The sequence below is a fragment of the Pangasianodon hypophthalmus genome, chromosome 6 (assembly GCF_027358585.1).
Source record: "Pangasianodon hypophthalmus isolate fPanHyp1 chromosome 6, fPanHyp1.pri, whole genome shotgun sequence".
NCBI lineage: Eukaryota > Metazoa > Chordata > Actinopteri > Siluriformes > Pangasiidae > Pangasianodon > Pangasianodon hypophthalmus.
In genome coordinates, this window is record NC_069715.1 from 10,049,966 (window position 1) to 10,072,383 (window position 22,418).

The 22,418-nt window shown below is 36.9% G+C and overlaps 1 protein-coding gene across 2 annotated transcripts; it reads left to right on the top strand.

Annotated features, from left to right (window-relative positions):
* The first annotated feature begins 391 nt into the window (after positions 1-391).
* Positions 392-22,384, top strand: cracr2aa (calcium release activated channel regulator 2Aa). Of its 2 annotated transcripts, none has more exons than XM_026927421.3 (18): positions 392-691; positions 5,120-5,396; positions 9,053-9,164; positions 9,443-9,635; positions 11,221-11,367; positions 12,201-12,291; positions 12,531-12,626; positions 14,544-14,731; positions 14,906-14,977; positions 15,088-15,133; positions 15,228-15,304; positions 15,554-15,917; positions 17,671-17,803; positions 18,282-18,363; positions 18,832-18,946; positions 19,883-19,984; positions 20,681-20,757; positions 20,917-22,384. In XM_026927421.3, the coding sequence occupies exons 2-18, from the start codon at positions 5,196-5,198 to the stop codon at positions 20,999-21,001; spliced, it is 2,181 nt and encodes a 726-aa protein (XP_026783222.1). In that variant the 5' UTR covers positions 392-691; positions 5,120-5,195; the 3' UTR covers positions 21,002-22,384. The 2 variants fall into 2 exon arrangements, with proteins under 2 accessions (XP_026783222.1, XP_026783223.1); XM_026927422.3 differs by lacking the exon at positions 392-691 and adding an exon at positions 904-1,020.
* The last annotated feature ends 34 nt before the right edge of the window (positions 22,385-22,418 follow it).

Sequence of the window (22,418 nt, forward strand, 5' to 3'; positions counted from 1 at the left end):
CATGAAAGATAGGGGGGGAGCATTTAATAGTAACCAGATATTTTATCCAGCAAGGTATTTTAGGACCTGTTATTTTAATGCTAGGAGTAATTTTTAGAAGTTGCTTAATGCATATTAAACAATGTATTATTCCATATAGATTACTTTGAATGATTTACATCTTCATGGATACTTTAACACTATTCATTATGCAGTCTTTCAGTAGATTATAGAGGAATATAACGCTGGAAAACCTACAGTGCAGCATCCTCATATTAAAAAAAAAATAAACATCACTGTATATTCACTGTATACACTACTACCATGCATTTCAGGAGTTCAGCAATATCGGGTTTTGGAAGTAGAAAAATGCCTTCACTTCCTCGCGCGTTCGCTGCTTAGTTGCCATAGCAACGGGCGATGCACGCGCGACGGGAGCCCCTCCCTCCTCAGCCGGACAGCAGCTGGCAAAATTCAAACAAAGCTTTTAGAGAGAGAAAAGTGAACCGTTTCGGCTAAACAAAGTGAAAATGAAATAAAACACCAGGAATAACGAGTTTTTCGGTGGTTATTTGTCATTACTTTGACCTTGGGAAAGTTTCTAGAAATTCTGCAGTTGTTTGCCAAGGCGTTAACTGGACAGGTGTAACCGGAGAGGGACTTTTCCTCAGGAAGATGAGCGAACGACGCTAAACTCAGGAAGTAACACAAGGTAGGCTAATTATTTTTCTTATTATTTCAGTTGTTTAATTGGCTTACATACATATAAATAGTACTGAGATAAATTTAGTCGTCGTGTCTTTAACTTGTTTTGGCTCAGCAGGAAGTGTGAAAGTGTGTCCCTGTCGCCAAACGGCCACAGGGCTGCGGCTGTGTCCCAAATCACCCTATACACCGTACATATGTGCACTACTACCTCAGGGACGAAGTACTGGATTTCACACCCTATGTAGAGCACTGTGTGTCCCGTAAGGCAGTGATTTGGGATTCAGCCTGTGGCAGTGTTTGTGATGGAATTTACCAGAGAGGAAAGAATGAAGTGTGAGATTTCCTTTATTTCTGCTGTTGAAAGTGAATTGTCACAACACGAGCTTTCTCAATTCTCTTTTAATTCTCACTTTAACTTTCTCAGTACACGCTTTTATTTATTTATTTTTTGTTACCTGTGTTTGTGGGCGTTTGTTCAAAAGTGGTCAGGCACTTTCTGCCTATTGAATGAAAACGACATGTGATACACAGAAAAAAAAGAAAGAAAAAAAAAGCCCAAACAGATTTCCCAGGACTCAGGGACGTGGAGAAGATTGTTGGGGAGATAATACTTTCTTTGTTTGCTGTTCAACTGGAATATAAAATAAATAGCTTACTTTTTAGTTATAGACTGATGTGTGTGTGTTTTTCAGTTGTGTTTACGCAGTTTCAGTTTCTATTACACTCAGACAGGTTTTGTAGATACAAATGAACAAAGCCAAAACATCCAGGATGAATGTACCCAAGAGGTTGTGAATGAACAAACAAGTGAATAAATGACTGAAGTCCAACAAACTGCTCATGATTTAAACCCAACATCCATCCAGTAAACCAGGATGTAGACAAAAGAACACAGATGGACTTTGATATGGGCTCTTAACAAAATGTTTGTGAAACTTCTGTTTTCTTCTCACAGCAGTTTGAAATTTGTGTAAGACTGACTTCTTTACAGTAGACTTTAACTGTAGAATAAGAAAAAAAAACAGTAGTTTATTCCAGAGTCGTGTTCAAGCCCCCGTGTTTTCAGCCTAGTGAGCAAGTTGTATCGAATTAATTAGCTGAATCTGTGTCTGTTTTAAGCTAACTCTGTCAAACCCAATGATATTACCAGCCTTTCTATTTGGTTTGAAGTAGAAAATTAGTGCTTCTTAAACTTCCATCCATCCATTTTCCATACCGCTTATCCTACGCGGGGTCGCGGGGAGCTTGGAGCCTATCCCAGGGGACTCGGGCACAAGGCGGGGACGCCCTGGACAGGGTCCCAACATATCGCAGGGCACAATTGCACACACACTCACACACTATGGACAATTTGGAAATGTCAGTCAGCCTACAATGCATGTTTTTGGACTGGGGATGGAAACCAGAGTACTTAAACTTCTTAAAACCTTTGGACAGGATTATTGGCTCATGCAGCTGTCTAGCACTTTTGTGTAAAGAAGCTACACACTACTACAGTGAGTTTTGTATAAAGCATTTGGTTGATGTTTCAGGACTTTACAGTGTTTTCTTTGTCGTTGTCATTATGCACCCAGGGCAGCATGGTGGTGTAGCGTCACCGCCTCACAGCTTCAGGGTCCCCGACTCAAACCTGAGCCATGAGTCTGTATGGGGTTTAGGATTTTCTCCTATGTGAGTTTCCTCAGGGTTCTTCGGTTTCCACTACTATCAAACACATACCAGTAGGTGCATTGCCCCTACGTGTTAATGAGTGCCTGAATGTGTGTGTGTGTGTGTGCATGGACTGCCCTCCCATCCAGGGTGTGTTCCCGCCTTGTGCCCGGTGTTTCTGCCTTGACGTATACTGAAGATGAACGATTGAATGGTTATGCATCTAGAGAGCAGCACCTAGAACACATCAGCTAGTGGAGAACTATCTCTTTAAGTTTTGTTTGTTTACTGTATTCACTTTTGACGTGTGGTACTACTGTTTTAATGCAAACTTTATAGAAAATTATTAATTAATATTTTTTATGAATTGCATGTAAATGTTGTCAAATTTGACAATATAGATGCTAGTCGTGCAACTCGCAATGCTGCTATTTCCATCCAGAGCCTTGAAGTAATCTACATTTTCTGAAAGTCAAACAGAGAGATAAAAATTGCATGGAAAGCAGAAAGTCTAGTGTCCTGGAGTGGCTGTGAGCACTGAGACAACCGCAGCTCTTACTAACAGCCTGTGTGACCAAGGAAGTTTTCTCACACATCAGGCTCAGCAGGGTGGTTTCAGCTTTAAGCTATGCAAGGTGGTGCTGTTTTATTGTCTGCCACACGTCTGTGTTACTACTGACCTTTTAGTGAATTGCGTTTGACTGAACATTTATACCAGATATCAGTTTGTGTACATGCACGTAAGGTAGGGTGTGTGTATTGTACTTTCTTAAGTTCCTTTTGTTCTCTGGAGCATGCAATTGAATATGGAGAGTGAAAAGAATGACGGCTCACTGATAATGTTAGTCTTACTCATACAGCCTCAGTGTGGAAAAAGCAGAAACCAATTAGTTTGCCAAGAGTTTATCACTTTCCAGTTTGAGTGATTAGCTTGTAAGCCTGGAAAAATAGAAGCTTTGGGGCTTAGGCTAATAAAACTTCTCAAGTTTTCCTCAACACTTAATACATTTTCATTTTGCATCTTTAAAGAGTACTTAGTACACTTAATACACAGAATGCAGCCTTCAGCACTTAGTGTTTAGCATCTGTTAACCATTAACTTCCTGACTGTGGGCCTCCACCTCTTAAACATATATATTTTTTATATTTAAAAGGAGAAAAAAGTTTTTTTACACCAGTGTAAAAGTGGGAGTAAGGGTGTAATTCATTCATTTATTCTTGATACATGAATTAAAAATTCCTAATGATGTAATTGTATTGCACTTAAAATAAAAAAAGTCAAAAAGCCCACGAACTATGATTTTAATAATAAAACAAAAATGTCAACTGCAAACTCCCGGCACTGTGTGATGGGTCACACTCCTCAGATTTTATTTGTCTGTAAAGCCCAGTTGACTCAGGCTGCAGTCATATCATATCTTCCATCCACAGTATTGGAAAAGTGTGCCTGAGAATATTAGTCTTTTTGAAATACACTATATGGCCAAAAGTTTGTGGACACCTGACCATCACACCCATATGTTGGTCTTCCCCAAACTGTTACCACAAATTTGGAAGCACACAATTGTGTAGGATGTCTCTGTACACTGGAGCTTTACAGTTTCCCGTCACTGGAACTAAGAGGCCCAAACCTGTTCCGACATGACAATACCCCTGTGCACAAAGCAAGCTCCATAAAGACATGGTTTCGGCCAAAGTTGGAGTGGAAGAACTTGAGTGACCTACTCAGAGCCCTGACCTCAGCCATACTGTACACAGCCTCCTTGACCGAAATCAGTGACTGACTTTACAGCCACGCTCCAAAATCTAGTGGAAAGCCTTCCCAGAGTAATAGAGGTTATTGTAACAGCAAAGCAGGGACTAGATCTGGAATGGGATGTTCAAAAAACAAATATGGGTGTGATGGTCTGGTGTCCGCAAACTTTTGGCTATATAGCGTACCTTCAATGCATTTAATACATTTTCTGTATTCAATCTAATTACATTGTACTTCATTTACAAAAATAACTTTTGAATCTAGTTGAAAACCAATAAACCTTTAAGCGAATCAAAGATTCAAACCCCTTGTCACAGATAAGTTGATATGAAGTTGATATGAAGTTGATATGAAGTTGATATGTATGTTGATATGAAGTTGATATGTATGTTGATATGAAGTGTCACAGAAGTGCAAACAAGTTTCCGCTATACGTAACCAATCTGGAGGTCAATAAGTGGACATTCTGAAAGGATCTCACAATCAATACTTAATAACAATTACTTAGATAAGCCATTACCCTTACAATCCTTTCTTGTAGTATTTTTATTATATAGTTTAGTCAGGAGTCTGGTCAGTGAAATGAAAAACAGAGATGTTCTGTAACCTCTACTCTTTTGTACAGCTAGTTACGCCTATTAGACTTTGAGCCAGATAATGGTCCCAGACTGCTCTGAAACCATTTTACCCCTCTTATTGAAGATATTTGTGTTTTCCAAAGTCTAACACCAATAATACCTAACATGTTCTACTATTACTTATACTACTAACTAGTTGACTATGCGACTGTGTATAACATTCCACTTTCACACCTGTTAACTGTGCTTTAACCTGTTAACCATGTGTTTATGCTTTAAAAGCACTCTCTCTCTTTTGCTCTGGCTCGCTACCTCCGCACATCTCTGCAGCTTCATTGACTAATTAAAGAGGCAGTTGCTAAGAGATGGCGGGCAGCAACCATTTCTGAAAGGCTATGTGATGTGGTTGAAACTTAAAGCTCTGTTTTCATTTAATTCTCCCATCTAGAGCTGACCTATGTAAGGAAGGAGACTGGAAATTTCTCACACATACACACACCAATTACACACACAAGGACGCTACAATGGCAGCTTTCAGTGGCACCTGTGACTCTAAGGTGAATCGGGCATCCAGGCGCCAAGGAAAGGACACGAAAAGCAAGTCCAATGTGTGTGGAAGTCCTCTGGAGCAGAGTGACTGTAGCGCTGTGCTGGAGAAGAGTCAGGAATTCTTTCAGATCTGCGACACTGAGGACAAGGGCTTTGTTACTCGACGGGACATGCAGGTAAGACTTCACCACGCTTATGAGAAAGCATGCCACAATGCCAGTTCTGAATAATTGCATTAGTAATAGTAAATACCATATGTTATATGCCACAATGCAATATTTAATTGGAAATGTTTAGCTGAACAATGAAAGCACAAGCATAATATATCCACAATTTAGACAGAAAAGTTGACACATTGTTGGTGCGTCCCTACTTTTCAAAGACGCTTGTGAAATGTCAATAAGTAAGACTCAATTAGGGGTGGGCGATGTGAAAAAAATATCATGATACATTTGTACAATACATGATCTACAGATTTGCTAACAAGCTGCCAGCAAAACAGTAGTGTTGCAAAATAAATGAGGAATTTCTTAAAAATATTTTACAATGTTAAAGATTAAAATTTTTGATATCAAATCAGCTGCTTCTGATTCAAGTTTATTAAACCACAAAAAGATTGTTTTATAACAAAAAAGCTGTAAGAAGATGCCCACAATATTTCAGAAAATTATGTTGGAACCTAACTTATCACAATACCAATATTCAATCTTTGTTTTCCAGCCTGAGTCCTAATAGTCTGGAATTCATTCATCAACTGTTTCACCAAGTGACATGGCTGCAATGTAGCCTTAATTTATAACTTAAACTTACACCTACTCCCTAGTAGGTGTAACATTTGATATAAACAAAGCTACTGGAAGTAATAATTGCATGTTTACCAACTTTAAATGCATTTTATTTTATTTTGTAAGAAGCATTATGCTTTATTTATTTCTGTGGTCTATGATCACCAGACAGGGCCACCTCACTGAAATACACCATTTGTAACATATATAAACGTAAGAGATCTTAGGATCGCATCTTAAGATATATCCAAATAGGATATATATATATATATATATATATATATATATATATATATATATATATACATACTGTTATCACAAAATAATTGAAACATTTTACCATTAATGAAATTTTATAATGTTGTACTTTAATGTTATACTGCTTCTTTATTTTTAGTTGCTATGGTTTCTTACTAACGTGTCCAAGCATAACAAGCACATAGAATATAAATACAAGAGATTGGTAATTTGAGTCACCACTGTATTGTAAACACAGTCTATTAGCATTTTATTAAAATCACTAACTCGACTGAGAAAGACAGATGCATCTTCCCTGTATCTTGATCATGGATGTATGTCCTGTTTCTGTCAGATGATGTTGCTGATTATCTGGTGACGGTGAAATATGTCATTCAGTGCAATAAAATTTTGATCTACAACCACCTTACGCACTACTTGTTACGACATAACTTAAATCGCTTTGATGCAGGCATGCTAGTTTAAAACTAACTACTCTCAACTTATGGTTTCAGACTGACTTTACACCCTGATTTTTAATCAAATTTATCTTCAATTGGTGCAACTGGCAGCTGAAATTAGTTATTGTGGACTCAGTACAAGGGTGTTTTGAGCGTTGCGGAATACAATCCAGCAGAAAAAAAGAAATGATGGTATCCCAGGCGCTATCTAAACAGCAGATTATCTAATGCTAGAGGTGATTTGAATGAAGACGCAGCACATGCAGATCAGCAGTGTTTATTGAGATGTGTGGAGATGTAATCTACGCTTTCCCACTGCTAATTCAGTGGAGTCTGTGAAACAGCTTGGGCAGCCATGAGTAGCAAAAAGGTAGAGGACAGAGCTTTGAGAGACCGCCCCTTCGGTTGTATTATTGTGCAGATTGGCCAGCCTCATCGATTCCCATCTATTGTGGACGTTCTCTTTGATGACCCACTCATGGGCTCATGCTCTGAAGCCAAAACACCTTTGATCCAATGTTTATGGAGATGCACTGATATCCATCAGCTCCACATCTTTATTCAGGTTCTCTATAAATAATCTCAACACATTTGCATGCACAAGTCCCTAAAAACCTGAACGTTTCCATTTCTTTCTTTCTGTCTTGCTTCATTATTTGTGTGAATGTAGTTTGAGTAGAAACCAATATCGAAACATTTGCATATTCGCTGAACAAACAGGTGTCATCAAGTGACTCAACATGTAGACATAATTACTGGATCTATTGAGTTAGATTATACTGTTTTGTTCATATCTCTTCATATGTACATGTATTATTATAAGTGCATACATTTCTTTCCTTTCAGCTGAACAGGGGGCATAACGGAAATGGCTACGCTCATTGCACATTTGTAATGTAACGTTTTTAATCTGTCTATTAGTCTGCATGTATGGCTGTTTAAAAAGACAATATGGCCAGGCGAGTTTTTCCCCCCGTATAACTCATACAGATTTCTAGTCATGCTGAGAAATGCTGGCTGAAACATTGTGCTTACTTCTTCACACCAGAACCCAAAGTGTTACCAACTTGCGTTTTAAAGCCACACAGCAGAATAGCCTGCTGACGCACAGTTCACGCCTAAGCCTGATAAACACTGTTTGTTCAGAAGCTTTAGTCTAAAAGTTCTTCGATCATGTTCAAAGAACCTTTTCAGTTTTCTGAGGCAGTTGATCAGTTGCCTGTCTTTTGTAAATGTTTGCTTAATCCCAAGACAGGGTGTGTTATTTGCTTGTAGGAATAGGTCTGTTTACACTGTATCTATGGGGTTGAGCACTGAGACGTAAACACAGTGTAATTATCGAGGTCATTCAGGCTCTAATTTGAAATATAATAAGTCTGGGAGGCAGGATGAGCCACCCAAAAAAGATCCTAATTAAATTTTAATTAAATGTAATTCCCTACGTGATGGGGGTTTCATTGCATATTAATCACCACAAATTTATTATAGTAACATAATTGCTTGTTTTCATGAAGATAACAGTTTTTAGATTGATTCATAATGTTAACAACAAATTCACCAGTGCTTCCAAACATATTTACATTACCAAATATTATTTTTCCCATCTGAAGATATCTCTAGTTGCATAATAGAGCATAACTAAATTGTCCCAACTTTCTTCAGCTATAGGCCTTAAGTATCACCAGCATGCATGTATAATATGTAAGAAATGTAACTGGCGTGAGACAGCTTGGTGTAATCTGAAGTTGATTATTTTCCAATAACAGCATGTTGCAAAGTGTTTTATTCCTCTTATCACTGGCAAGTTGCAGTGGTATTATTTTTTTTTTTCTAATTAATTGAAGAACAACACAGTGTGCTGTTTTATCATTTTATAAATACTTTAATTTTGTGGAACTTCCACAAAACAAATCGTAAACAATCTTTTTTCTCTCTCTCTTGAAGTTAATAATATTTTAAATGCAGCTTGCCATGTTACTAAGAAATAGCAAAGCCCTCTGTCTTTTATCGCGGCAGAAAACATACGGACAAAGCACTGACACTGGAGAGTCCCAGCATAAATTTTAAATAAATGTCTTGTTATTAAACCTTCACCACGTCAGTGTTTATATTTTCTTTGTAAAATAGCAGCATATTTATTTCATTTATTATTAGTCTGCCATACAAGTCCCTGTGAATGAGCTGTTACTATAGAAACAATAACACATAAAATATTGTTTATGTTTTATAGAGTTGCTGTTATAGAAAACGAATCTGACCAATCAAATTCAAGAATTCAATAGCACTGTGGTGTAAATGTGATTTTCATTTTTTTAAGTGCATAAACATTTATCCCATATTGTGTTTCAGAGGCTGCTTGGAGAATTGCCTCTGAGTGCTGAGGAGCTGGAGAATGTGTTTGATACGCTGGATGCTGATGGAAACGGATACCTTACCCCAGAGGAGTTCTCCTCTGGCTTTAGTGGGTCTTTATATTATCAGTCAGACAAAGAAAAATATTCTGTATTTTGAACAAGAAGTATAGCAAGTCCAGCTTTAGTGCATTTATGTATTTTGTCTTAACTATTTTGTCTTATGCCATTGTTATTGCTATCAAGAGCAATCTGATCGTGTTCCTCTGTGCTTCTGCACTTATGAGCCCAGTAAACGTTACCTTGTCCAGTGTTTTCTGGATGATGTAGTAGGGAAAAAAGATCTAAAAATTTCTGATAATACTCTTTTCTATTGTTTCCGGTGCAGGTGAGTTCATATTTGGCCCTGCAGCATCAGCGGTGACTCCACAGCCTGCTCCAGAGCATGTCGCAGAGCTGATTTCTCCTGATATGCTCTACCAGAGTCAGTGGGAGGATAAACTCAGTGTGAGCGAGGATGACGAGGAGAAACATTTCTGCATTCTGATGGAGAACCTGGGAGCCAGCAATGTCTTCGAGGAGTGGGTGTAACCTGTTTACAAACACACTCACTGAACTGTATGCAGACTGACAGCATTTCTCTTTGAGCTTTGTCAAATACCGTACGTCTGTTATGGAGATGATTCGGCACCAGAGCGAAAATCACAGCAGTGGGAAGAAAGAATCGTAAAAACAATACACAAACAGTATTGCATTTCATTTATAACATGCGGAAACGTTCCACACTGAAAAGCAAAACCTTCACGGCATCGCTCTTAAGTTGCAGGGGGATTGGTTTTTAAAGAATTACACAGCCAGAAGTGAATTTAATTCCCCGTTGCATGCCATTTCACTTTCATCAGTGCATGAAAGTCGTGTCACATTGAAATGTAATCATTGCCGAATCACAGCCCTAAGCCATACTTGGCAGTGTGGTTGTAATTGGAGTGTCATTTTCTAGACATTACCGTCCATATAAAGGAACACCATTTTTATTATTGGATCATTGTTTGTTTATTCCTGCTGCACTGACTGCTGAATCTTAGTCAACAGGCTTTACAGATTTACTACTACTACTACTACTGATAAAAGTGTTAATATAAGTATAAAAATACTTACAGCTCACAGCAGGACCTAGGAATTATGTTATTAAATTGCATCATGACATAACTGAAGAGATCAAATAATGCGATGAAGGTTTTGTTTATGACTGTGGCATGTTTCTGCATGTCACAAATGAAAATCAGTACTGTTTGTTTCTGTATTTCACGTTTTGTTTTTTTTTTCACTGCTGCGATTGCTTTTTACACAGAATCTTCTCCTTATACATAGATAACATCCTATAATTTGACTCCTGAATAGAATAAAAGTTATCAGTGTTAGGGAACTCTCAGTTCACGAAAAATGCAGAAAGGTCCTGAGTAACACACACTGTAATGCGATCGATCATAACAAGAGATTATGTCGTTCCCAAGGGAGTCCTGTCAGATTAAACAAACATTTTAATATCTTAATGCCCTTATTTTTGATTTCGAGAAGCAAATATCACTCATGTGTTGCAAGACTAATTTCGCCTGTACCACATTGCAATCGTCCTATGATGCAGGAAAGAGAATTGTAGTGGAAGACATCAAGTTTATGAAGTATATTGGCTCATGGTGATCTTCCAGATGAGAACTGACAGTTTGGATTACATGATTCTATGCATGTATGTGTCTGTCTTTAACTGTCCCAGTATTTCATAGACAATATCATAAATGCTGGACATCTGATATCATGAGTAAATAAATATCTTACATTTAAGCTCATTTTGCGAAGTGACAGGTTGTATATAAGTAATAATATTAGGATTAAGAGTCGCTCCAGGAAGATAAACTGCAAGCAAGAATTAAGATTAGAAAGGCGTGAAACGTTTTCTCTTTCGGATTACAGCATCTAGAAATCCGCATCTCTGTTATGTTCTATTTTATATTTAACCAGTTTAAATTCACTAACTATATTTTTCAGTGTATAAAACAACAATAGATGTTGTCTTGATATGGATGCATGTTCTAAAGTATAATTAAAAACCCACTCCTCCAAAGGTATATTTTAAAGTGAGTTATTTGACCTTCTCTGATGTTTTAGTCCAGGAGTAGTGCGCAGTCTGTGGGCTCAGCTGCGCAGGGATGAGCCTCGTCTCCTGTCTAACTTTGAGGAGTTTCTTGCCAGGGTCACTTACCAAATTAAAGAAGCTAACCAGGAGAAGAGCGAGATGGAAACTGCTTTGAAAAGGTCAGTCATTTACTATTTTATTTCTTAATTGCTTGATTAGAAATACTGCATTGATAAGATAATAGATTTGGGGGTAGATAGCTGATAGCCAGACTTTTGGCAATTTAATGTATATTGCCAATCTGGTTTATGGCTTGAGCTTTCATTAATGAGCTCTCCCGTTAAATGACATGATACTCAGTATCATCTGTTTTTTGCAAAATTTGCAAAAAAGAGGTGCTCACCAAGCTCATATTTTAAATCTACTCTGGAAACCGCTGACAGTTGTCCTGTGTGCCACTTAACATCCCGCATAACACTAGAGTACTTGTTATTCTCTACTTTCTCTGTAAGGAGAAAGTGCACCAGTGGATATTATTAAAATAAGCATAATTACAGTAAAATGCCTAAAATAAACTTGAAGTGAAGTAGCTGTTAAAACTAATTAACGGTTTCCTAACACACTTCAGGAACAATAACATCTTTGCTTTGAGCCTACAAAGCCAAATACCTGTCAGAAATCAAATTTTGGAAATGATTTGGACAGTATTGTCTTTCTGACTGGGACACTGTAGACAAAGCAGCCAGCACATGCAGAAGTAAGCTATTTTGTCATGGCAGTTTTTATTTTGGCACAGTTTAACGTGTTGTTTTGAAAGCCAGTGGAATATTTATTCTGAAGGAAATGCAATCTGTGGCAGGAGTTCTCACTCTCTGAATTAGTAGCACTGGGTTTTGGATGAATTTCAGTGTCCTCTGAGTCACAAAACATACTAAAGGTGAAAAACGCTAAATAATTATTGAATAATCTCCATTAATTTCAATAGATCTGATACCTGATATGTCCTCTACAGGAAAGCAGCTTCCCATGATGATGAAATCCAGCGTCTTTATGAGGAAATGGAGCAACAGATCAAAAATGAGAAAGACAGGATTCTTTTACAGGTAAAATATGGTAATGCTTCATTTAAATTTTCTGAATGGTAGCAATGTTATCTGTTTTTTTTTTTTAGCAAATTATTTATTTTCAAAATATTTATCAATTCCTATAACAGCACACCCCACCATGTTTTATTACTTACATATTATATGTTTGGAGTTCTCACAGCTCTCGCTCTCACTCTCTTGCTCATTTATATGTTTGGAGACTTCTTTCTTTTTATAAGGTGTGATTTGTTCTGCAGGATTCTGAAAGGTTCTTAACTCGCAGTCAAGATCTTGAGTACCAGCTTTCTAGCAAAGAAAAGGAACTTGAACTGCTTTCAAACAAACAGAAACTGGTGAGTGACTGTTTCGATTTTCCAGGCATTTCTACAACCATGCATGTAGTTGCACTCTCATATAAAACAAATTTTTAGAAACAAATGTGTAGATTTGTTTGTGGCCATTCATGGTGCATTCACGTATGCATGTGTGTCTAAAAGATGTGTGAATATAATAAATATAATGTAATGTGGATCGTATTCATATTCAGTTTAGGTTCATTATTCAGAAATGATAAAAGCGTAAAGAATTTTTTATGCCAAGAACCTTGGTTCACCAAGAATCAGCATTTATTGTTTTCAGAATGCTATGTTAAAATTTTCACTTTGATATTTCTCTATTTAATGAAGACGTAACTTAGTTAATTAAATCTATTCCTACAAAAGCCTAATACTGCTGACATAATAATGACGCACATGAGGAAGAGACAAATAGCTCACTCTTCTTATCACCAATAAATAAAAGACAGCTGGGTCTTTTTATGCTAATTAAGAAACTCAAGTGTAGTAACAGCAAGTGTATAAAACTAGCATTTTCTCTTTAAATTACCACTCTCTATTGTTCAAGTAATCAAAAACAACAGATGAGGTCCACCAATGTTTTGTTTATCAGAGCATTAACGCTGAATGCTGTCTAATCAGGGCGCAGTGCATCTCTGCTTTTGAGATGGCTCATGTAGTGATCCAGTTTTTCAAGGTCTATTTTTAGCATTGTGCAGTGCTTGGCACCATTGTACCCACTTTCTTATCAAACAAGTCCTTGCACATGATCCTTTCGTGCTCTTCTGACAGCACTCAAAATACTGTATCTGTTGTTAAGTTTAAAGTGCATTAAGTGTTTTGTTTATGCTGGCTTTTTGGTTGCATACCTGTTCTTTAATTCAGGCAACATGCTTCACCTAAAGACATAACATTTTATTTAGAAAAGCACATTATAAAGATACAATGTTTTCTTGAATTATTGGTACCCTTAATAAATAGGAGTATAAATGTTTGTATAAAATAAACATTACACACAAAAATTCCAATTTAATTATAAAAATTTACACTTAAACAATAAACAAAATGATTTATATTTGTTTTAACAAAAAAATTATTCTCATTGAAACTGCTTTTTTAAATAATAGTATCTGATCTCAAAAATATGTGCCACAGTATTTTGGATACATTTTTGTGTATTAATTAAATGGAAACAGAATAAGAAAAAGAATAATAATTTTTCGTTTGCTCTCAGTCTACTGGAACTTGTCCAGTTCCCCTGGGGTATAAATATCCTGTTGCACACATGTTAAATCCCTTTGTCGTCTATTACCATGGAAAAAAAAAAAAGCAAAGAACTTTCAGTGCAAAAGCTACGTACAAGAAAACACACCTGATAACTGCCTTAAAAATGGTGGTCAATCATTGATACTTTGGGGCTGTTTTTTTTTTTTTTTTGCTGGTAGTTCAGGGGTTTTGAAGATTTATGACATTGTGAATTCAGCTAAATACCAGTATATTTCAGTATACTTTCAAGAAGACGGTGAGGCAAACATTCCAAATCAACACAGAAATGGTTAAAGCACAAAATCAGTGTTTTGCAATGACCATCTCAGTCTCTGGATTTGAAAACCTGTACTAAAAACCTGTGGTCTGAATAGAAAAGGGAAGTTCACATGCATAAACCTAAGAATATAAAGGAGCTTAAAATGTGTTGCATTAAGGAGTGGACCAAGCTTCCTCTAGAAATTTCTTCGACCTTGTTAGAAATTGCAGGAATAGACTGCTGTTATTCTCTCCAGGACATGTAACACAAAAAATTAATTGTATCAGTTTTTCCACGTTATTCTTTTATTCTTTTTATTCATGAAGGATGTCAATAATTGTCAAGAACACTGTATTTCTCTAATCTGCTTTGAGTTAATGAGTTATTGTGTGTGTGTGTGTGTGTTTCAGTTAGAGCAGCAGTGTCGTGAGCTGCACAGCGAGCAGAGGGAGACTGCAGTAGAGAATGTGAAACTGAAGCAGTATAATGAGGAGCTGGCTCACGAGCTGGACCTCACCACTCAGGAGCTGAGCTTAGCACAGGAGCAGCTCAGTCTGCTGCAGGAACAAGCTTCTCGCCTACGGGAAGAGCGAGAGCTGTGAGAACTCACTCACACTTTATACACCCTGTACACATCTTACTTTACTTTTTGACACATTCACAGAGTCATGTGCTTTACACTGAATTTGCTCATGGCAACAGGTTTCCCACCAGCGCCACATGCGCATGTCTTTTTGTTCCCAGTTGCTTCATGCTGTTTTCTGATTTTCAGGGAGATGTACAGAGTTACAGAGGGTTTGCAAAGAGAAAGAGCAAGTCTACTTAAGCAACTAGATTTACTAAGGCAAGAATACTACTACAAATTCAATAAACAACAGTCTGTTTTATCTGTACCATGCTAAACGTCTGAACAGATCAGATATCAAATAGCTGTTTTAAATGTTTCTCTTTTAGGGAAATGAACAAACATTTACGAGATGAGCAAGATATGTGCTATCAAGTGAGTTAATAGAAGTTATAGACATTATTTTGACTTGGCAGTTTGTGAAGGGCTTAAAAGCAGGAAGGTTATATAATCATGTTTGGTCCCCTAGAAACCAAAGAACTCAGCTGTAAAATCATCAATGGCACAGATATCTGGATACACAGAAATGAAACAATCATTCAAGAGGTATGTTTTTTTTAATAGAAGTGCATTTCAGTTGAAGAAAATATGGAATCACATTTGATTTGGAATTGTCTAAAAACATTTTATTTAAAAAATGGTAAATAATATGTTTTTAGATAATTCCAAATCAGATATGTTCCCATATTTCCTTCAACTGAAATGCACTAAGGGGTAAAACAGTACATTACAGTAAATTTTTTTGAAATCCTGAAAAAGTGATTTTGCATAATTGTTGTTTCTTGTACTCTTCAGTGATGATGAAGAGGACATACTGCCACATTCTAAGAGGAAGAGTGCAAAAGGTGTAAAGGGGCACGGTTTGGCTCTAGGGCAAGAGGATCAAGGGGGATGGCGTTCTCCTACACACCAGCTACAGAGGATCATTTCCATCGAGGAAGACCACCTCCCCCAGCTCCTGCAGAGGGAGTACCAGGCCGAGCTCAGGAACTGGAGTGAGGAAGAGGAGGACCTGGAAGAGGGAATTGACCTCCAGATGACTAGTATCTTCCCTTCTGCCAGCACACCAATCTCACAGTGTCCTCCACCAGAGAGCAGACATACATACACCCCCACCTCACCCAGGGGGCAACCTGTGGGCAAGGAGACTGTCCAACCGGTGAGAAGCCATTTCACCTGAGTATGCAATTATATTTATATAGTAGATATTAGTCACACTGACTTTCCAAAATCTAAGTTTATTTTTTTATGTAAAAAATAAAACACAACTGCGCAAGCTGTTATAGGAACATACTTGGTCATGTATCACACCACCCCATCATTGATTAGTTTCCCATAACAGCATGCTCTGTCGTGTTTCATTGTTAACTTGTCTGATTTTGTAAAGTCAATGTGATAACTTTCGTTTTCTACATCTGTGATTGTGTGCAGAAATTAAACTTGTTTCCATCTTTGGATAAAAACAGAAATGGCATTAAGAAGGACAGAATTATGTGCACTCAATTGTGCATTCAAACAAATGAAAAGAAATGTATGACATGATGAAATTAAAAATATTGTCTATATTGTGTACATCATGAAAATGCAGCAATGTAGCATTCATGTTACTCTGCTGCTTCTTCCATGATAAAATAGTTTAACTTTTCCATGCCACTCATTGTAAAAACCTCAATAGTATGTTTCATAACTTTTCATTGTTGACAAGTTGTTGCCCCTTGAACTTGCTCATTGTCAGATTACCTAAAACCTGTTATTTTGTACATGTAAACACACTTAAAAAATGCTACTATACCAGCACAGTCTGCTGTCCCAGTGCATGCTTCCACAGTGTGTTAGATAAGATAGCCCACTGCTCAACAGGTGTAGTGTTTCTCATGTACTCTGAATGAACATACTTACTGAGTCCTGCCTTTCAGTCATATTGTTTCTTTTTGGAGCAGGAAAGGTCAATGGGAGCAGTGTCTTTTCCTGTATGCCTTTTGTAATAAGAGCTTTGTTCAGGGGACAAAAAGCTCTTCTCGGAAGTCTAGAATGTCTGAAATATCTATTGATGAAGAGCTAGGGACTGACACTCATTAAAGACGCTAGGCACTATAAATTGGTCATGCTCTCTCAGTTTAGAGAAGAACCACTCAGTGGGATGATATATGATGTAACCTTCTGAACTAAAATGTGTGTATGCAGTAACTGCAAACACTTCTCTTATTAGGACTATTCTCAGTATCCCAGTTACCAAATAAGAAATAAAACACAACAGGGCACACAGTTGTAGGAAAATAATCAACGATGAGATGGTGTGGTATGACCCAAAATTGAGTATTTTCAAATAACAGCATGTCTGGAAGTGTTTCCTTCCTCTTACACCACTGCATTATGGTAGAGATAACCATTTTTATTTATTAAAGAATGACGCATCATACATTGTATCAGTTTACAATTTTATATCAGTTTTATATACAGTTAATGTTGTGGGAAGTTAATTCCTTTTAGTACTTATTCATTTTTAACAGTTATTAACATTTGTTTCCTCACCTGCCTCCCTTGGCTTGTTACCAAGAAATCACAAAGCCCCCTATTGTGAATGCTTTCCTGTGGCAGAAAACATAAATTTACAGCTATATCTCTGACTGTTACAAAGCGCTGAGACTAGAGAAAACAGCTTCACCATATCAACAGTTACACTTTTTAATATTTGGTCATGTGGAGCGTCCATACACAAGTCCTTTTGTAGGTTGTTACTATAGAAACTCTAACATATTAAAATGAGTGCATTAATATTACTTGTGATTTGTCACTACCTAACCGTGCTGTTATACAAGTTAATCAACACCTCCTGACCAATCAGATTTGAGAATTCAACAGTGCTGTGGTATAAACTGCATTAGCATTAGCTGTTCTGCTCTCTTTTTCAGGAGGAAGGAGCAAGCTCAGGACCCGACCGTCTCTTTAAGATTGTTCTGGTGGGAAACTCCAGTGTTGGCAAGACCTCTCTACTGCGCCGTTTCTGTGATGACTCTTTCTACCCAGGAACCTCAGCGACTGTTGGTCAGTTTCCCTGTAATACTTTTCTCTTAAACTCTGTTCTGTCCTAAACACCAATTTGGTTTTGTTCTGTCTGCAAGTCCTATAGTGTAGACATTTCCCAAGGTAGCATGTTTCTAACATAGTGACATTCAGAGAACTCAATAGCCCTACAGAACATTATCATTTCACAATGAAATTTTTTTTTTGTTTGGATTTAAATGTCAATGCGGATGTGGATGCTTATTCCCTGTTACAGTACATCAATATCACTGCCTGTCCCAACATCAGATCAATCATCTCTGCCCTTTACTCTCAGGCTAAACTCTTCACATGCTCATTGATCTGTTATGAAGCCACAGGGAGACAGAAAGCTTCAAAGACTAAAGATGATCAAAAAGAAATGAAGCACATTCTAACAGAGCTGTTGACAACAATTTGAAGCAACACATCACACATTTCTCTAGAATTCATTTCTTTGCCATTCTCCATTTACATCTAGGTATTGACTACAGTGTAAAGACACTTATAGTGGACAACAGCCAGGTAGCGCTGCAGATGTGGGATACAGCTGGGCAGGAAAGGTAAGCGCACTACTAATTTTAAGTAGGTGTTGTTTATTTTCCTACAGCAGTGTTTTATTCTGCTTATTCCACAGCAATTTGCCAATGATTTACATTTTTAATTTATTAATGAATGACAAATCATACTTTTTACTGTTTATAGTTTCATTTTATGCAGTTGAACATCCACGAAACAAGTTTGTTCCTGTTTGCACTTATATTATAGTAGCTATAAATAGTCACTAACTCACCATCCTCTCTTTTTGTCTCTTCTGAAGTTAATAAGGCAAAAAATGCACTTTGCCATGACTCTGTCCATAAATGTTAAATAACTGTTTCCTTACCGAAAGTTTCATCGTATCAATGATTAGCCATTTTTCTTTGTTAAATAACAATACCTTTTTAAATCTTTTTTTTTTTTTAAATTGTTAGGCTTAGATTGTGTAATAAATTACATTTACACTAATTTCCTTTTCAATCTTCTGGCAGGTACCGTAGCATCACTAAGCAGTTTTTCCGCAAGGCAGATGGCGTAGTGGTCATGTATGACATCACTTGTGAGCAGACTTTTACAGCAGTGAGGTCATGGCTAGCCAGCGTACAGGTAATCCATGATGGGACACACCTTTTATAAGTTCAAAAGATAGGTAAATATTTATGGATATTCATTGTCCGGCAATGCAGATGATAAATTTGACTTTCTGGGCAGCCCATTCAAATTATTAAAATGACCTACATGCAGTTCACACCTCCAAGATTGCCCCATTTTTCATGAGTAGTGTTTTAGATGGAGTTCTTCACTAGCATCTAGACCAAATAAGGGGGAAAAAAGTGCTGAATGAAGAAGCAGATAACATTTTTTTCATTGCTGTTACCTGGAATACAATGTAGCATAAAAGCAAGCGGCATTTAAAAAATACATGAATTTAAAAAAAATAAAATAAATAACAATTACTCTAAAATAACCAAAAGTAATGTGGCAGAAAGCTTGAAAAATGTGGTATCTACTATTGAATAATGCAGCAAGTGATTGGTCAGGACACAAATATATTTAATTTTTTTATATCTTGCACCAACAGTTAATTGCATGCTTTCTTATAAAGAAAATGTGCCTGTGGTTTGAAGGATACGGTGACAAAGTATTCATCTGAGCTTACAGCTCAATTTAAGTAGGTGTAGTTCATAATTTCATCCATGAAAAATTTGGTCCTTGAGACAGGCACGGTCTCTGATTAAGAGACTCCTCTGTGCAAAAACAAACAAAAAAAAAATTTACAGGGATGATCCTATTAAATGAATTAATAATGTATTTAATTCTGGCCTTGAATAATTTCATTGTGACATACATATTGTGGTTGCATCAAACTGTCAGTCAGCAGACTTAATACTGCTCCTCACTCAAGATGATATCATGCAAGGACTTGGGTCAGAATGACATGTAACCTAGACACAGATTTTTTTTTCTTTTTAAGCAAATTCCACACTGTACAGCATTCTCTTATTCACTTATTTCTTATTATTTATCTTCTTTTCCCTTTAGGAAGGAGCAGGAGATGACATTCCTGTCATGTTGCTGGGAAATAAGACAGATCTGGAGGGCCAGAGAGAGATCCAGTTCAGAGTGGGAGAGAAATTGGCTAAGGTGAGTTAGTTCACATTAGGTTTTTCCCTTCAAAATTTAACATGTAAGCTAAAGGGAAGCTGCATGACAGTGTGAATGCAGCCAGTTATTTATTAAAACTTTTTTTATTAAGCTTTTTAATATAAAGCTAAGGAAATGAACTTGGTTGTGAAAACAACCAAGATGGATAATAGAGTGCTGGTAGAAAAAGCTTAACAATATGCAGGATCTGAGATATTACAAATCTGCACACTTCTCCTCACCATAGTAAATACAATATTTATTGTTATTAATAATAAAACTAATCTAGATAGGAAGCTAAGCTGCAATCATTTATACAATCATTTATAAAATGTGCAAAAAAGTAGCAGGCAGCATGTTTTCTATACAACAGCCACCTATTGTGAAAAGAACTTAAGTACAGAGTGAAAAGGGATGAAACACTGTTTTCCAGGAAGTAGATCATAAATAATTTTATTTCTTTAATTAGTATTTCATCTGCTCTTATCCTTTCCCCTCTCTACTCTCCAGACTGTGGTTCCTGTGATGTTTTGAGTGCTTTTGAGTCCATTTGATCTAATAAAAGCACTTGAACATTTTTTTTATTTTATGAGCCTAGCTAAAAGGAGGAGGTAGATGGGATGATGTGGTATTGCTTGTATTAATCATGTAACAGTACATGTACTTAAGCAGGTCGATCATTGTGCTGTATTGCAGGAGTCTCGGCTGATTTTCTTTGAGTGCAGTGCTTTATCTGGCCACAATGTGACCGAGTCCATGGTGCATTTGGCAAGGTATGTTAGCTTAAAGCTTTCCCAAAATGCAAGGAGGATTTTTATCCTCATACAGCCTGTTGCGTACTTGAGTGATTGTCATCCAATCAATTCAAAAATATGCTGACATTGGTGTTCTTCTTTATGCGTTGCTGTGTTACAAAAACTCTTTTCTTGTAGGGTTCTAAAGGAACAAGAGGACAGAGAGAAAGAGAAAACTGTCTCCCTGGTTGATGCCCCTTCAAAGAAGAAGTCCTGCTGCTAGCAGAAAGATCCTGATACACATACACACACACACACACACACACACATCACCTGTGCTCAATGGCAGCTCACCTCCATCTCCCTGGTTTTAATGGCACAGTATGTTTTACACAGTTCTCACCCTCTACACATGTGTTTTAACATCATATAACACTTTTAGACATATTTTGTGATTGTTTTTAACTTTGACAACGTAGTAAATGGGCAGTATTATGATGAGGGTGAAGATTTGCACTTTAGGTTTTTGGTAGATCAACTGTACATATAAAATATAGGCTCATCATACCAAAAGCAAGAGTTAGCTTTATCATGATATTTACACAAACATATATTAACTATTGAGAAAAGTAGATGAAGGAAATCTCATTCAAACTTTTGTTTACAGTATAAATGTTTACATCTCTAAATTTGAAGTGCCAAATTGGTGTTTATTTGGCAGTGAAATATGAAATGACTTCCCTTCCTGTGATGTATGAGGGAAACAAACTGTCAAGATCATCTAGAAGAGCATAATTATAGTTTATTTTACTGTCTGAACAAACATGTTTATTTTAGGAGTTTCTGAAGAATTGCAAAGAGCAATTGATAGGAAAGCTGCCCACTGTGTGAATTCTAAATACTCATACTGGAGAAGCAGGGTTTGTGCCTGCATGTTTGTCATTTGTGTTAGTTGTAATGTTTCTTTGATATGTGGCCTAAATCCACTAACTTTGTACAAACAATTTAGTGCAATCAGTGTTGACACCACTGCCAAATCCCAATGGAAGCTTGGAGCTGTTCATGTTCTTTCTTTGACATAGCTATTTTTCACACATTTAGTGCAATCAGTGTTGACTCCACTGCCAAATGAAAGCTTAGAGCTATCCATGTTCTCCCTGTGGTGCAGCTATTTTCTGTTATTCACAATATATATATTTTTTGGCTTCTGTATCTGTCAAGGATAAATATTGAAGACCCTAGCACTTTGTAAGGATCAAGAAGGGCTTGTTTTTTTATAGCATCAAATAAGTCTGAGCCCATGAAACAAATTGTGATTGGGATCTCAAGTTGTTCTGTCTCTAACGTGCTTTTTTTAATCATCTCTGTCCTGTGTGACAAATGAACATCATGCTGACAGATCAAGCCACACCCCCCTGTGTGTGTGAACTTTGCATATTCAAACACAGTTCCCACTTGTAGACCTGCACCTCCCCTGTAATGTACTGTACATGTGAGTATTTTCCCTGCTCTAAACACATGAAGGACTTGGTTATTAATTACTTGACAAGTTGTTGAGAGTGCGCAAAATACTACAACATTTAGGGTTAGACACTGCCCATGAAGGGTACCACTGTTGTAATAGAACTTTATTGTGTAATTATTTTGAAGTAATTGAAATAAAAATAAAATATTTACATGAGTGTTTTCATTAATGGATA

Bases quoted from the DNA above. Each gene is read 5' to 3' on its own strand.
- cracr2aa (XM_026927421.3), top strand. From the start codon at position 5,196: ATGGCAGCTTTCAGTGGCACCTGTGACTCTAAGGTGAATCGGGCATCC. The intron at 9,636-11,220 runs GTGGGTGTAACC...CTGATGTTTTAG, and splicing joins GCCAGCAATGTCTTCGAGGA to TCCAGGAGTAGTGCGCAGTC. The intron at 18,947-19,882 runs GTAATCCATGAT...TTTTCCCTTTAG, and splicing joins CATGGCTAGCCAGCGTACAG to GAAGGAGCAGGAGATGACAT.